This window comes from Marmota monax, unplaced genomic scaffold (assembly GCF_021218885.2).
Source record: "Marmota monax isolate L192 unplaced genomic scaffold, Marmota_monax_Labrador192_F-V1.1 WCK01_AAM20220418_F8-fsc00037, whole genome shotgun sequence".
NCBI classification, from domain to species: domain Eukaryota; kingdom Metazoa; phylum Chordata; class Mammalia; order Rodentia; family Sciuridae; genus Marmota; species Marmota monax.
The window spans coordinates 8,724,356-8,742,504 of NW_026693245.1; the positions used below are offsets into that span (position 1 = coordinate 8,724,356).

At 32.0% G+C, this 18,149-nt stretch overlaps 1 protein-coding gene across 2 annotated transcripts in view; it reads left to right on the forward strand.

Annotated features, from left to right (window-relative positions):
- Nucleotides 1-18,149, forward strand: part of Mtrex (Mtr4 exosome RNA helicase) — a 93,916-nt gene that overhangs the window by 3,379 nt on the left and 72,388 nt on the right. Inside the window, exons 2-5 of one of the 2 annotated variants that reach the window (XM_046456291.2) lie at nucleotides 3,615-3,752; nucleotides 5,339-5,405; nucleotides 8,578-8,640; nucleotides 9,663-9,775. In XM_046456291.2, coding sequence (XP_046312247.1) covers nucleotides 3,615-3,752; nucleotides 5,339-5,405; nucleotides 8,578-8,640; nucleotides 9,663-9,775 — 381 coding nt within the window. Of the gene's footprint in view, nucleotides 1-3,614; nucleotides 3,753-5,338; nucleotides 5,406-8,577; nucleotides 8,641-9,662; nucleotides 9,776-18,149 lie in introns of those variants that run through there. The other variant, XM_058583120.1, reaches the window with a different exon arrangement.

Here is an 18,149-nt window from a genome sequence, read left to right on the forward strand (position 1 = left end):
TACAAAAAGTATAACATTAGATTTTGAAGACTTAATATGAAAATAGAAGGTAAAATACCCCATTAATTTTTTAAACATTTTATTAGTTATTGATGGACCTTTATTTATTTGTTTTTTTATATGTAGTGCTGAGAATCGAACCCAGTGCCTCACATGCCAGGCAAGCACTCTACCACTGAGCTACAATCCCAGTCCCCATTAATTTTTATCTTGGTTATAATTAACATATTTTGCATAAAGTGGGTTAAGTAAAACAAATTAAAATTTATATTACCTGTTGTTTTAAATCTGTTAAAGTGATTACAAAATTTTGAATTTATACGTAGCTTACATTATATATATGCAAATTCATTTGGCAGTGGTAATCTGGAGACTTGATTAGATTCAGGTTCTTTTGTTTTAGATAAGAATAATTTATAGTGGCATGATGTATTTCTGTTGCCCTACATCATAAGATGCAGATTATCTGTTCCATTCCAAGATTAATCAGTAGGTTATAATGTTAACCAAGATCCCTCATCAGCCTTTCACATAATTGCTTTAGCATCTGCTAATGGTTGCCTAAACCCATCCTTTCATTAGTAGTTGCAAAGTAGAGATTTTTCTATTTTTATCATTTATTTTTGCTTGAGTTACCTGTAATGTCTCTTAAAAAAATTCCCATATTAGCTCTTTATCTTGAATCATAGTTTGTAAAGAAAAGGCAGAATTAATGCTTGATTCTTTTCAGTTTTTAGAGAAATGAATTCCTTGAGAACATCCTTTCTTTTGTGTGGTTGCCCACCTGCCTGCCTTTCTTCCTTCTACCTGCCTTCCTCCCTTCCTTATATACTTGAAGTACACTAAACCATTACCACAATCAAGATTGAAATATTTCCATTACCTCCTGAAGTTTCTTGATTTTCCATTGAAATGCATACCCTTTCCTGCAGGCAACCACACAGATCTGTTCCTATAGAACAGCTTGCATTTTCTAGAATTTTACTTGAATTGAATATTATTTAATCTGTTCTGTGGACATATCGTTTATCTATTATGGACATTCATTCAAGTTGTTTTTATTATTATTTCTGATACATAGATGTCCAATCACAGATCAGTGAGAACCCTGCATGTTGGTTCTTACATCAAAAACTCCATCAGTTTTAATTACTTGTGCTTTTTCTTTTTCTTTTTTTTTTTGAGGGGGGGATACCAAGGGCACTTAACCACTGAGCCACATTATATTCTTAGATAACCCTTTTTATTTTTATACAGGGTTTTGCTTAGTTGCTTAGGCCTTCACTAAGTTGCTGAGGCTGGCTTTGAACTTGTGAACCTCCTGCCTCAGCTTCCCAAATTGCTGGGATTAAAGGGTGCTTTCTGCAAAAGATTGTCTGAATTGCCTAAACATTTTCTGCCCCAGACTGGGATTGAGATAGGGATTTAGGATAGAGGGAGAGAAATACTGAATCTTAAAGGAAACACCCACAGGCCATTGAGATGTAGAAAGCATAGGTATAAATTTCTAGCAACAAGCTGCTGACCCCTGCCCTTGTGAAATGAGGGAAGTAGACAAGTGCAGGGGACATTGGTACAAAATTGTTCAGCTCCACCCTGGATCCACCTCCGAGTCAGGCCCCTGATACAACTCTTCTATAAATATTGTACATCCAGCCCAAGTCAAAGCTGCTTCTCACTCTGGAGATGACGTTCATTTTCCCTTGAATGTGTATCAGCCTTCCTAAATAGAGTATGATGAACTTGGATTTTTGTTTATCCAATATATGAGAAATTATATTTCAATTACTGTTAATTTATAATTTTCTTAATATGAATAAAGCAAAGCATCACTTCTTATGTTCAGAAGCTACTTGATTTTCTTTTTTGTGAGTTGGTCATTTTTTTTTTCATATTTTAGAAAATGGATAGTTAGTCTTTTTCTTCTTAATTGTAGAAGCCCTTTTATATTATGGATATTGTTTCTCTAATCTAAATTACATGTATTTTTCCCCTTTTTTGACATTTAAAAATATTTTAATGAGCTACATGCCCAGCCCTGGTTTTACATTTTGCATGTGTATCTCACCATTTTAGTCCAGTGCCTTTTATGGTGTTGAACAGGTTGTCCAGGTATTCTAAAACAATTCCTTTACAAGTATTGTAGGTATTTACAAATGAACAAAAATAATACATGCATTCTATTATGACATATAGCCAAACTTAACACATTAGGAATTAATTTTAACTTGCTTTTGTATACTTCTCCAAATAAAACTTTCTTGAGTGCTGGAATTATAAGCATGTACCACCGTGACTGGCCACCATTCTGTTTTAAGCCTAGTCAAAAAGTAGGTGTTTCTCTTTGGCATGTGTTATTCTCCAGGCATGATAACAACAATTGGTTGTACTAAACAATCAGTGCTCAATTTTTATTACAGATATATCTAAATGTCATTCAGATAGCGTAAGTACTTTTAAAAACGTCTTTTGTTTGTTTTTGGTACCAGGGATTGAACTTGGGGAGCTTAGCCACTGAGCCACATCCTCAGCCCTTCTTTTTATATTTTATTTAGAGACAGGATCTCTCTGAGTTGCTTAGGGCCTCACTAAGTTTTTGAGGCTGGCAGAATGTCTTATTTTTTTATATAATTCTAGACTTTACAGAAAAGCTGTAAGAATGGTATTAAAATCGTTATACATTTCACCTAAATATCCCAAATATTAATATTTTTACCACATTTGCTTTCTTCCCACACATATATGTACATATGTATATATGTGTGTGTGTATATATATATATATATACATGTTTGTATGTTTATACTTTTCTTTGAACTATTTAGAATAAGGAACTATTTAGATTAAGATGCAGACATGTTCCTTATTTACCTCTAAATTCTTGGTACTTCAGTGTTTGTTATCTGAAAATAAGAGCATTCTTTTATATAACCACAGTACAGATTGCAGTGATCAGAATTAGGAAATTAACATTGACATAGTATTATAATCTACAGATTTATTCAGATTTTGACAATTACTTTAATGCCCTTTATAAGAAAGGGATTCTATGTTGGAGTACATAATTTGGTAGTCATGTCTTTTTAGTTTCGTGTAGCCTGGACCAATTGTTTGACTTTCATGAGCTTGCAGTCTTTGAAAGATTACAGGCTGATTTTTTTTTTTCCAAAATTTTTTTTAGTTGTCAGTGGACTTTAATTTATTTATATGTTGAGAATTGAATCTAGTGCCTCACACATGCTAGGCAAGCGCTCTACCACTGAGCCACAACCCCAGCCCAGATTACAGGCTAGTTCTTTTGTAGATTATGAGTTACAGTCTGATTGGTTATAATTCTTTTTGGTCAAATTTATTGTTTGATAAATTTTTTTAAAAAACTTATGTGACCATTTCTTTTACTCTGAGTTTAAAAGTACTTTAAAATAAACCTAAGAAAATATGAAATAAAAAAGGAATAGTGTTCAATTTTACTAGTTATAGAGTATTCTGAGCTTTGATTTGCACCATTCATCTGTTTAAGTAATGATGTTTTTCTTCTTAACGGTGTATACAATACATGGAGCAGTAGTTTTTAGTATTCCTCTTAAAGTAAGAACTGATATATTTCCATTCAGGAAACGTTTTGATGCCAAATTGCAATCAGAGTCAACTAATAGTGGAAAAAATAAGAGAGATGTGGATTTTGAAGGCACGGATGAAACCATTTTTGGAAAGAAGCCCAGGATAGAAGAGTCAGTAACTGAAGACTTAAGGTAATATTTCCACAATAGTAAATGTTAGTAACTCTTAATTTGGTATGAAGTTTTTAAAATTGTTTATATATTGGGTTTTTTAAAAATATTATTTTAGTTGTAGATCGATACAGTATCTTTATTTATTTATTTTTATGTGGTGCTGAGGATCGAACCCAGGGCCTCACGCATGCCCATATATGTTGGCCAAATATATTATATTTTATAATATACTTTTTGCTGAGTTAGGAAAATGAACATGATATTCTTTATATACTATGCAAACATGTAAATATAACACATTTATGTAAGTTTGGAGAATTGGAAGACAATATAGAAATGATTCATATTTTGATACTTTAGAGCCAATTTTGGGAGAAGAATCTTGAAACTTGATTTTTTTTTTTTTAAAGGATAAGTTATGTTTATTTATGTCTCAAGGTGATCACTGAAGAGTAAAATAGGAGAGAAGAATAAAACTGACCCAGTGGAAGGAATAAGTGGGAAGGACCATTAGAAGAAATTAGATATTTATTGTTGCATGTAGCAGTAGAGTGGTTATGAATCCTAAGACTCTTGTCAGTGAACAAGACCCATGGGTATATATGGCTGAATATTCCTTGGTATTTGAATTTGTCAGATTTTGAAAGCTGTAACTTTCTACAATGATACCAGTGTTTTTGGTTGACCTGATTTCAGTTGTGGTGATGATCTTTGCAATTTTTTTTCTTTATGTATTATATTCTAGTTAGGCACTACCATGAAGAGCTTATTCTTTCTGAGATTTTTTTTTGACCAGTGAACTAGTAAAATTATCTGCTACAAATGATGGTAGATGTTTCACTTAAATATTTAATATGTACCATTTACCCAAGCCAGTGCATAATATTACCCAAAATTAGTGTGTAATATTGGTAGTTTAAAAGTCTTCGTTACTGGGCTGGGGTTGTGGCTCAGTGGTAGAGCGCTCACCCAGCATGTGCAATGTCCTGGCTTCAATTCTCAGCACCACATAAAAATAAATAAATAAAATAAAGATATTGTGTCCAACTACAACTAAAAAAAAATAAAATAAAATTGTAATTATTGGGTTCTATCCAGATACATGGATAAGTATGATTATTGACTCTAGCACAGAAATATATATAGTTTTCTTGAATTTTTCGAGTCATGTCATCAATAAACATAATGCAACATTTTGATGAGAAGGAACATTTCTGTAAATTATAGCAACATCTAAATTAGACTACTTTATCTTTTGTGTTATGTAATGATTTTTATAACCAGCTTCATGTTTTGAAGGAATGACAGTACTTTGAAGAGGTATTTTCTGTTCAAAATAGTCATTGGAACTAAACTGACATAATTCTTTCAATATAATCTTCTTGATGGTCTATTTGTTCTGTGTTTATAATAAATTCCTGGAACATGTTGAATTCTCAGTATGCATTTGAGTAATGTGACAGATTTTCAGAGTATTAGTAGTACAACTTTTTCCAATATGAAATATTGATAATTGGGTAGTATCATTTTCTTTAACAATACAGATAGGGGGCTTATTTATAGAAAAACAATTTTTGTCATTTTAACAATTTTTTTTCTTTAAGTTTGGCAGACCTGATGCCCAGAGTTAAGGTACAATCAGTTGAAACTGTTGAAGGATGTACACATGAGGTAAGCACAAAAGACATGTACTGCATTAGTAACCTAAGTGGGATTTTTCTTTATACTCTGTGGTCTGATGATCAGCAAGTAATTTAACCCTGAAGGCCTTGGAAACAATAAATGGTTTTTGTGGCAATTCATAGTCAAGAGAAAGAACGTGGGAGCTTTGTAATAAAGTCTTGGTTCAGACGCTAGCCCAACATTTTTTCTAGCTACAGTCTTAAGTAAATTTGTTAACCTCTTTGAACATTGTCTTTTGAATTTGTAAAATTGGAATGATTGGTTTTACCTTCTGGAGTGTTAGTAAATATCATATAAGAAAATTCAGTGGAGTACTCAGCACAGAGTAGATGTTTAGTATCTGTTTATTCTTATACTCCTAAAGTCAACTAATGGTGATATTTTTGCAGGTCACTTGATATTTCATGTCTTGCTCCAATGACTGATAAATTGCAGTTTCTCTGTTCTGCCACAAGATGGTGATCTTTGATGGCTTTTAGTATCCATTTAGAAGGGAGGATTTATATTTCTAAGTCAGGACTTTGACACTATTTCTTTTTATTTCAAATATAGCAAGTTATTACTGGTAATTAGAGAATATTTTTCTTAAATATATATTTTTATTTATTTATACGCGATGCTGAGAAACAAATTCAGTGCTTCACACATGCTAGGCATGCGTTATACCTCTAGCCACAATCCTAGCTCCCTGGAGAATCTTAAAGTATCTATTGAATGAGCAGAGAAATTCCAAATTAATAAAAAATGGTTTTTATATGGAGTTAGAACTTTATTTGTTAAAATAGCTGTTTTACTAGAACGTTAGGTTCTTAAATATCTATCCCTTAGATAATATTTAGTTTTTCAGATGTAATGCCAATTTGATCATTCATTTCACTCTTAATTTTAGACTCTATACTATCTGGGCTTATGAAAGTCAGGGAAGAGGAAAGGAAAAAATGTCTATATCTCCTGCATTGAAGAGCTCAAAAGTTTCCCTGTGCTCTGTGATTATCTTTAATTCTGCCATTCTATCATCCCCTCTTACTTTCTGAGCAGGTAACTTTATCAGTTACTTTATGTAGAGGCTTGAGTTGGAAAGTATTATAACCTCTTATCACCAAGCCTGTCTGTCTCTGTCATTATCTACCAAAAGAAAAATACATTACCACTTCAGGCTAACTATGATTGTTCTGCCAGTGGTCTTGACTATATCTTATCCTGTCTTCAAAGAGACTTTCTCAGTTTTGTTTTCCCTTGTTTGTGGAGTTTCCTTTTCTGTATTTGCCATTTCCTATCAGCATCTGAACATTCAAAAACTTCTCTTTTGTTGAAAATTATTTTTCATCCACTATATGTACTGTATTGTTTTTCTCCCTGGTTATAGTTATTCATTCAACAATATCTTTTGAGTGCCAGGTACATTTTACTGCATACTGAGTATGAAGAGATAAAAGAGATACAGTCCCTTCTTAGAATTGCTATTGAGTTGTCTGCTTCAGGAAACCCTCTTAGATTTCTTAACCTTTCATTTATCTTTCAAGCCACTACAATTAGATTTTTCCCTATTTCTTTGAAACTGCTTTGGTAAAAATCACTAGTGACTAATTACTAAGTATTTAATTCTTGATCATTCTACTAGTGTTCCACTTTTCTGACTCCTTAGTCTCTATGTGCTTCTTTTTCTACCTCTGTTATTTTGTTATTATTCAGATTGTTTTTAGAGAATAAAAACACAACTCTGATTCTTATAGAAGTAAAAACATAATTTTGTTTTTGGTGCTAAATCTCAGGAATGTTAAATTCTTAATTGCTTACTGTTGATATTCGTTATTCATATCTTAGAAAGTACCAGGAGAGATGTGGTAGAAGTCAGTTTACTTAGCCAGATACGGCTTACCAGTTGGAGCATACCTTGGTGGGGATCACACCATGATTTGAGGCCTAACTTTCATACTCAGCTCTAGAAAATTGATTTTGTTATAGTAGCAAAGGTTGGGTACTCTAGGATAGACTCAGATTCATCATACATACAAGATGTGGTGGGGATGGGGGGCTATACCAAAGAATCTCGTTTCTTTTTTTTTCCTAGTTGTCGATGAACCTTTATTTTATTTATTTACATGTGGTGCTGAGAATTGAACCCAGTGCCTCACACAGTGCTAGACAAGGGCTCTACCACTGAGCTACAACCCCAGCCCAGAAGTTTTCACACTGTTAAACTATCAAGGAATCAAAGTTAGTAACTTGGTCTTGGAATCATAATAAAGAGAAATATATAATCTTAAAGGAAAAACTGATGAGAACACTTCATATCCCTCATGTTTGTTTACTTGTGAGTTGTTTAAAATATCTCTTTTATAAATTGTGCTGTATAAACTACCAAATTCTGACTTCTGGTTTTACTTTATAGATTTCATTTTGAACATCACATTTCTTCTGACACATCATTCATACTTGGTATTATTCATTAAGTTTCATATTTTCTTAATTATTCGATCTTTAGTCATTCCTTACTGAAACTCTACTCACGTTATCTATAGAATAAATAAGAACTAATCTTATTCAATATTTGTTAATGGAAGTTTTGACATTTAGAAATGATTCCTAATTTCTGTGTGTACCTTACTTTAACCTGTGGCTTTTTACACTAATTGTTTACTTTCCTAGTGTATGGTTAGGAATGTGTAAACATTGGTGATATTAATCTTTTTAAGTCTTGAGAGTTTGGGTACATTATGAACTCCAGATCTTAATCTTTACTGGAAGGAAATTAATTTCCTGTTCCAAGCAATCAGAGGTATCATTTTATTCCCTAGACTTTTCTTTCCTGTGGTGACATCCCATTTTCTATTCTTCAACCTTTTTGAGTATTTTTAATGTCAATCAATATATTAGGAATGGAAAATGTAAATAATAAATACAGTTTCTTAATAAATACAGTTTCTTCAGGGAGATAACCTTACAAGTTTCAGTTACATTACTGTTAGACCAAAATTAGTAGAGGTATTTTTAAATGTTGTAGTTTGACCTTTTTGCTTTGTTAGGCAGGGTAGTTAATTTTATGTCTAAGACTATTGGAAACGTTCTAGTTGATCACTCTGATTTTTTTCAAACCATCGTTGATTTTTGAAGTGCTGAATATCAGTAAGTTTTTTTTTTTTTTAAATTTTGACATCAGGTTGCACTTCCTGCAGATGAGGATTATTTACCACTTAAACCTCGAGTCGGAAAAGCAGCAAAGGTATGGACTTTGGATAACACAGTTTATAAAGTTTGAGAGACTTTTTCCTTAGAAATCTTTAAAAAAATTTTTTTTACTTCCGTGTGTGTGTGTGTGTGTGTGTGTATGTGTATCAGAAAGATGACAGCTAAAGAATATAGTGGGAACTATATTAATATATAATCATGCTGGAAACTAAGAATTATGCGATAGATTTTACAACATTGGAATAGTGATTGTTAACCTTGTTAAAGAATCTAATGAAAGTTGTCAACCTTTCTTTAGAAAAAAATGCACATTTGTAAGTGGTGCTGTAGTTTTAGAGGTTCTGGAAAAACAGACTGATTTTATTAGATGAATTTTGAAGTCCTGATAGACCTTAAATGATTAACAAATTTTTTTTTTAAACATTTAATCGTTAGTTGTAGGTGGACACAATACCCTTAATTTAGTTTTTATGTGATGTTGAGGAACGAATCCAGTACCTCACGCATGCTAGGCTAGCGCTTTTCCTCTGAGCCACAACCCCAACCCCTGATTAACAGATTTTTGAGGTAGTTTTTTCCAGGTAATTTTCTGAAATAAAAAAAGGAAGTATGTAGGAGTAAGCTTGGAATTCTTAAAGCCTCATAGTTATTTTATTCTGCTTTTGCTGAATAAACTGAAGTAAAAGACTACATTTTTCAGAGCCTTAGAGTACCTTTCTCTGAAGTAATACATACCTGTTTTAGGGGTTGTAAAGATTAATTATGATATATGGAAAATGTGGTGCACAGTGCCTATCACACAGCATGTTTCTTGTAAATACTAATGATTGTTTTATTATTATTTAAATATAATGTAATAATTAAAAGATTAAATGGAAGAGTAATTTATGCCATTTGGGAAAAAAAGTGTTTTTACTCTTCCTAATGTTTTCTTGTAGGTGGTATATTTCCTAAATAAAATCATAAAGAAATGCTCCCAGAATGCTTTTGGCGGCAGTCTTTCTCTTGATGATACCTAGGTTTTTTCATGCAGATATTAATGTTTTGTTTTTGTAGGAGTACCCGTTTATTCTTGATGCTTTCCAAAGAGAAGCCATTCAGTGTGTTGATAATAATCAGTCTGTTTTAGTATCTGCACATACATCAGCAGGGAAAACTGTATGTGCTGAGTAAGTAACTTTCTTTTTAAATAAAATCCTGAAATCACTAGAAAGGGATAAGAGAAGGCATCCTTGCCTTGTTCCAAGTAGTAGGGAAAATACATTCCATTTTTCATTATTAAAAAGAACATTACCATAGGTTTTTCATAGATACCCCAGTTTGGGGAAGATCCCTTCTGTTGTTCCTAGTTTGCAGAATTTGTGTATGTATATGTGTGTGCACACACATGTATGCATATAAAAATATTTCTGTACTAGATTTTGTCTGATGTTTTTTGGGGTCATGTATTGAAAAGATATGTTTTTGTTTTGATTTTTGTCCTGCTATTGTGACGAAATATGTTGATTGGCTTTCAAATGATGAATAATTCTAAGAAAAGCAGCATTTGGTCATGATGGTCTTTATTACCATGTTGTTGGATTTGGTTAGTTTAGTTTTTGTTAATTTTTATATCTGTTCCTGAAGAGTATTGCTTTTTAGTTTTATTATAATGTCTTTTTCTGGTGTTAGTAACAGGGTGATGTTTACTTCTATATTTTTCTTTGGTTGATCTGACTAGAAGTCTGTTGATTCATATTAATCTAAAATTTCAGCTTTTGATTTCATTGATTTTCCTCTATTCTGTTTTCCTTTTTATTGACTTTCTCTCTGATCTTATTCTTCCTTTCATTAATTTTGGGCTTTAGTCACTCTTTTAATAGTTTCTTTAGGATAAAAAGTTGAGGTAATTAATTTGAGATATCTTTTTCCTAATATATGCATAATTTAATGAGGTAAACTTCATCTAACATTGTTTTAGCTGTATCCCACAATCTTTTTTATGTTTTATTTGATATATTTGTAAAATGTTTTTAAAATCTTGATAAATTATGTTTGATCCAAGTTCTGTGTGGTGTCATTTTCCTTCTGCATGAAGAAATTCTTTAAATATTTAATATTTAAGTTCTTTAAATATTAGTGTAAGTCTACTAATGAGAAATTATGTTAACTTGTATACATCTAAAATAGTCTTTCTCATTTTTGAAAAGATATTTTTCCTTAGTTAGAATACTAATATTTTTAAGATCACCTTTTTGACTTGTACAGTTTGTGACCAAAAAAATTCTCTGAGATCCTTTGTTTCTCTGTATATGTCTTTTTTTTTCTGGGTCTGCTTTAAATATTTTATCTTTATCACTGGTTTTAAACATTTTTGCTTATGATACACCCACCCTAGTGTAGTTTTCATGGATTTCGGGTTTGTTTTTTGCAGTGTTCCCATGGTTGTCCTTCTAGGACTCTACTTACTTTATGACAGTTATCTCAACTTACTGATTCTATGTTCATTTTTTTTTAATGTTTTATTTTGGGGTCATTTCTAATATAGCATCTCAAATTCATTATCCTCTGAATTGTTAAATCTGCCATTAATCTCATTTAGATGCCTTATTTTAAAATTTCAGATATTGTGGTTTTCTTTGCTAGAAGTCCAACTTATTTATTTTTTGTTCCTTATCATAATACCATAAAGTACAATCCTGAATGTCATAGTCTTTCAGGAGTATTGAAATCCTGGAAGATATAAATCCCTAAAGTCCTGAAGATCAGTCCCAAAAAATAAAAATCCCAAAAGTTGAAAATTTGACAAAATCCTGAAAACCACAGTTTCCAATGGGGAAAAAATGTCTACATGAAAGTTGTAGAAGGATGAATTCTTGGAAGGAATTAATGTGTTTTCTGTTGTTAGCACAATTCTGTATGTTTTTAAAATGAGGGTGTTTCTAGTGGAGATGAGTATGTGAATCTCAAGTGGGTGAGGAAGATCTGCTTTATAGAGAATGAATATGAACATATTCTTTAAGAAGAGATGTGCCTAAAAGAGGAAAAGTAGCTGTGATAGCCACATGATGCTTGGAAATAAAATTAACAGTCATGAGAGTTGGCCAACTCTTAAGACTACACTGGTACAGTTGCCCAAAATCTGTCCCTATAGGCAGTTTTTTATATGTTGAAATTTTTTTTCTTTTTCTTAGCATTTTTTTTTCACTTTTTTGTGTTTCTTGCCATTAGACCCAGGCAAATGATCATACTGGGCAAGTGCTCTGCCATTGAATTATATATACTTCAGCCTTTTTTCCCACTATTTTCCAGCATTTAAAAAAAAAAAAAAAGTTATGCTCTATGTTTCATCTTTGCTTCACTTCTAATATTGGAGAATAAATTAAATAAAGAGAACTCTAATTTATGTTTTGCGTTTTTTGAAAATTTAATTATTTGAAAGTGCATTACTACAACATTGATTCGTATTTAAGCACTGTCCCTGAACAGAAAAACATTGAAACTTTATCAGTAAATAAAAGAGACATCTTTTTGTACATCTGCCTTTGTGAAAGTTAAAGTTTCTTGAGATCTTGATTCTTCGGGCAAGCTGCCCATGGAGTGGCAACCTATCAATTTTTGATAGGTCTCCTTAAAAAGATGGGTTGTTTATTACATTATTTCAAATGATTGAAATTTAAAAGCTGAGTACACACAATTACTAACCATAGTGATATACATTTTACTTTTTGACCTATTATGGTTCATCTGCTCATAATTGTTATATCCATGCATCTATCAATATATCTGAGTGTTTATGCTCACAAAAATAATATGTTAATATAGCCTGCTATATTATGTAAAGTGGCCTATTAAGTGTTGTTCTGTGTTTTATATATTTCTCAGATTTCCTTACAAATGTACATAAACATCTTCTAAAGAATTTGAAATTTTTTCTTTTACCTTTTTGAGATTTTGAGTTTGGGGCATTTTGATTTTGGGAGATTTCAGCATTAAGAATTACAGTGTTCAGGTTTGTATCTTTCAGGATTATGACTCAAACCTGTATTTTTAATATATCCCATGTATCTTAACATTCCTTTAGTTTTTTGAAAATATGGAATACAGTTAGAAAACTTTTTAAATGTTCTGGTTATTACTGCTTTTGTCTGTGTTATTTTCTGATCTGTTTTGATATATTAGACTTTTTCTTTCATTATGTAAAAGTATGTTCCTGCTTCTTTACGTACTGCTTTGATTGGTTGTTTGGCTATTTTTAGTTTTTAATCGCTTGACCATGTTGTGACTTTACATGATATTTTTCTGTTTCTCGTGCTTGAGTTTGTTGGCCTCTTAGATTTGTGGGTTTGTTATGGTTTTCATCAAATCTGGGAAATTTTAAAATATTTTCCCATCACTCTAGTCTTTTGAGGATTTCAATCATAGTTGACCACTTTAAGTTGTTCCAGAATCCACTGATATTTTACTTGCTATTATTTTTTTGGTGTTTATTTTGATTCATTTTGGTAGTTTCTATTGCCATGGCTTCAAGTTTATTCATAACTCTTCTGCAGTATCAAATCTGCCCTTCTCCTATGTTTTTCATCGTAGACACTGCATTTTTCATCTTTAAAGTTTGACTTAGGTCTTTCAGTGTTTTCTAGGTTTCTACTTAACATGTTATTTTCTTGAGCATGTAGAATATAGTTATGTAATGTTTAACATCCTTATTTACTAATTTGGTCGTTGGTCTTATGTTTCATTCCTGTACATACTTGAGATATATGTTCTGTGTTATAAATTACTTGGGAAAATGTCTTCCTATTGAGGCTTACTTTTATGATTATTTTAGGCAGGATCAGAGCAGCATTTAGCCTAATGGTGGGCATATGTTTCTCACTACTCAGTACTCTTCTTGCTATTCCACCCAGTGTCTTGTGAATCATAAAGTTTTCCAAGGTGGTTGGTAGAAATCCAAATTACTCCCAGTTCTGAGTGAGATTTGATCATTTTTATCTTTGCTTCTTTGGGTTGGTTTTTGTCTGGTCTCAAATAGTTGCCTAAGATTTTACTGGTCAGTACTGTCTGATTACTTATAAAGGCTCAGCAGATATTCAGCACCCTCTCTCTGCAACTTTGTCCTCTCTGGTATTCTGCTCTGCAAACTCTTAATTGCCTTGGCATCCCCAGACTTACATGTTGATCCATTCAATTTAGGAAAACCTCTAGGTTCTGCCTGGGCTCCCCATCATGGAATTGTCTTATAGTTGTTTCAATTGGGTGGGTAAAGGTAATCCCCATTACTCTGTCTTAACAATAATTGGATGTTTTCTGTATTTTTAAAAAATATTTTTTAGTTGTAGTTGACGCATACCTTTATTTTATTTTATTTATTTTTTAATTTTATTTGTATGTGGTGCTGAGGATCGAACCCAGTGCCATGCTCCTGCCAGGTGAGCGCGCTACTGCTTGAGCCACATCCCCAGCTCCCTTTAAGTACTATATTATATTAAATATTATATTATAAAATATTAATATTTTATCACTTTAAAGATTATAATTTGCATTTTTAATGTCATCACCAAGTGATATATGTGTATTAAAGTTAGAAAGGAACTTGGCCAAGCTAAAAAAAGTAGATTGTGTTCTTAGAAGAATAGCATTACCTTAGATTATTAGAGGGAAGTGAAAGGAGAGGAAGGCAGGGGATGGGGATAAGAAAGAGAGAATGAAACAGACATTATTTATGTATGTATGTGACTGTATGACCAATGTAATTCTACAATAAATTATATATTTCAATCATTCCTTGGTATTGGTGGGGAATTGGTTCCTGTTTCCCCCTTGAATACCAAAATCTATGGATGCTCAAGTCACTTATATTTAAAATGGCACATTATATACATGTAATCTACATACATCCTCTCATATATTTAAGTCATTTCTAGATTACTTATAATTACCTAATACAATGCAAATGCCAAGTAAGTAGCTGTTATCCTGTATTGTTTAGGGAATAATGATAAAGTCAGGTTTAATACAAAGTTTTTTCCCTATCTTCTGTCTGAGGTGTGTTAAATTGTAGATGCAGAACCTATGAATATGGAGAGCCAACTGTTTTTCAATAGTGCACGTATCTAATGTAGGAACAAACACACCTTTGTTGAATATGTTTAAACTTTTATTTAATTAATATTTTTAAAAATATATGACAATTTAAAGCAATGATTATAACTGTATTGCAGGGTTTACAGTATATGCAGTTGAAATAGATTCATACATGAGATAATATTAAATAGCACAAAAAAAATATTACAGCCAAGATTTCAATATAGTATTTTACAGAAATTGTGATTGTGATAAAGGTGAAGAGAAAAGCAGTAGAGTAGCTATTAAAAAGGTAAATCGAATAAAACTAAAGACTCAAAAAGGGAATTAAAATGGTATACTAAAACAATAGTGATTTACACGATAGAATGTAGTAAAGGAGAAAACATGAAACAGACAAGAGACATCAAAATAATATTATCAAAATAATTGCCAAGTCAACAACAAAAAGCAAATGTAAATCCAACCATATCAATCACTAAATTACTAAAATCATATAAAATATCTTCTCCAACCAGAAATTAAATTGGAAATAAAGAGCACAAAGATATAGGAAAATCACCAGATGTTTGAAAAGTAAACAGCATAAGAGAAAATCAAAAGGGAAATTAAAAAATGAATGAAAACAAAACCATAGAATTAACAAAATTTGTGGGGTGCATCTTAAGCTGTACTAAAGAGAGAAATTTAGAGCTTTCACTATTTACGCCTGAAGAATTACCTAAAATCAATGGTTTGGATGCGAATTTCCCCCAAATGCTCACATGTGAGACAATGCAAGAAAGTTCAGAGGATAAATGATTGGGTTATGAGAGCCTTAACTCAATTAGTGAATCATTCTCCTGATGGGATTAATCAAGTAGTGACTGAAGGCAGATAGGTTGTGGCTGGGGGAGGTGGGTCATTGGGAGCATGGCATGGAGTATGTATTTTGTATCTGGCCATGAAGTCTCTCTCCCTTTCTTCTTCTCTTTCACTCTCCCTCTCTTTTTTTCTCTCTCTCCCTCTCTCTGCTGTCTGATCATCATATGAGCTGCTTCCCTCTGCTAGAAAGTTAAGACAAGAGTATTGTGATTTGGAGTCCCGCCTGGGCATCTAAGACTTGTCTCAGAATTTAAAAATAAATTTAAGTACTCTGAGGACTGGGTTCAATCTCTGCTACTGCCCTACCAATAAAACTTGTTTACTCATAGAGTTCTTTTTTTTTTTTTTTTTTTTTTCATATTTTTTATTTTTTTTTTTTAGTTCTCGGCTGACACAATATCTTTGTTTGTACGTGGTGCTGAGGATCAAACCCGGGCCGCACGCATGCCAGGCGAGCGTGCTACCGCTTGAGCCACATCCCCAGCCCCTCATAGAGTTCTTATAATGCAACAAGACTAACAAATCAATTAAAAATATCAGCAAAAATCTGAAATAAACACCAAAATTAAATCACCAAAGATGGATAAATAGATAAGTACATGAAACAGTGCTTACCAGCATCATTAGTCATCACAGAACTGCAAATTAAAATCACTATATGACATCACTACATACTCACTAAAATAGATATAATAAGAACTAATAACACCAAGAGTTGGCAGTGATACAGAGAACTAACACCTCATATATTACTGGTAGGAATAAAAAAAGTTAATGCCACTTTGGAAAATAGTTTGACAATTTCCAAAAGAGTTAAATACTTATTTTCATTAAAATGTAGAAATTAAATTTCTGGGTTACCCAAGAGAAATGAAAACACAGACCCAAAGACTTACACAGGAATGTTTTTACCTGTATTATAATAGCCAAAAACATGATCATGGTTATCTGTGGCTGAAGGTACAAGTGAATTTGAATGCAAATTGTATGGATGCAAGTCTCCTAAAACTGATGAGGGTTATATAGTTGAAGTAACTTTTTAAAACTCACTGACCTGAGTATTTATAATGAGTGACATTAACTGCATGAAAATTATATAGTAGGAAAACTGTGTCCATAACCCTGGCAAATTTTTTAAAATATTCTCTCTGATTTTCTATCCTAGGATTTGAGAGCAGGTTTCTGTACACATGTGAAAACTTTCTCTAATATAAATTCTCCTCTTTAGGAAAAATAAAAACCAGGTTACATAAATGGCCAGAATCCAAATGACTATATACGTTAACTTTAAAAGCATAGTGCACCCAATATAGCACTATTTTATTTGTCTCTCTAAGTGAGATAAATAATTGAACTAAGAGTAGTTAAACCTATTTTCTATAATACCTATGTCTTAGGAGGAAACTAGCATCTAACTGCAGCACCTTTTGAAAAGGAATGAACTGGTAAGAAATAAGTCAACTCCACTGAACAGAACTGGAGTGGTAGAGGACTGTACTGTATTTGGGGCTGGAAAATAGATCAAGACATCTGCAAAGAGTTGATGCCATAAGATGACACTGCAAAATCCAAAATCACTCCTCTCTTTCTGAGAAAATTTCATAGGCTAAGAAAGTGTGGACAGAACTAATAAATAGGTGACTAGATAAGTGTTGACTGTACCAAAAACATGAAATAAAATTCTAGGGGTTGGTGTTGTAGCTCAGTGGTAGAGTGCTTGCCTAGCATGTGTGAGTCACTGGGTTAGATTCTCAGCATTTTGCATATAAATAATAGAATAAAGGTCTATCAACAACTAAAAAAAATACTTAAAAATTTCTTTTAAATTTTATGGCGCATGAAATATATCACTGTGCCAAAGTAAAGGGAATGATAGGATGATTGGTGTCATTTTATGTGTTTCTTTTTCTACGGTCTTTACTTTAATTGCCTCCTGTTAATAGTACCTAATTCAGGTGCCAGCAGAAAAGGTAATAGAAAAATAAAATATTATAGATTATTAAAAGTCAAACCAAAAAAGTCAAGTCTGCAACAGACTACAAAATATCATTCATGTTGAAGAATACAATCTACTTTTTTAGCTTGGCCCAGTTCTTCCAACTTTAATACACAAATATCACTTGGTGATGACATTAAAAATGCAGATTATAATTAAAATATTATATTAAATACTATATTATACAATATTAATATTTTTCTCACTTTTAGATTATAATTTGCATTTTTCATGTATATGATATATGTATATTAAAGTTAGAGAGGAACTGGGCCAAGCTAAAAAAAGTAGATTGTGTTTTTAGAAGAATAGCATTACCTTAGATTATTAGAGGGAAGTGAAAGGAGGGGAAGGCAGGGGATGTGGGGATAAGAAAGATAGTAGAATGAAACAGACATTGTTTATGTATGTGTGTGACTGTATGACCAATGTGATTCTAAAATATGTATACCCAGAAAAATGAGAAATTATATCCCATCTATGTATGATATATCAAAGTATATAAGTGCATTCTACTGTTATAAGTAATTAAAACAAATAAAAAATTTAAAAAAAGAAAGAAAATACTAGCAAAAAATTAAAAATTTTATTTTATTTTCCTATATTTTGTCCAATAG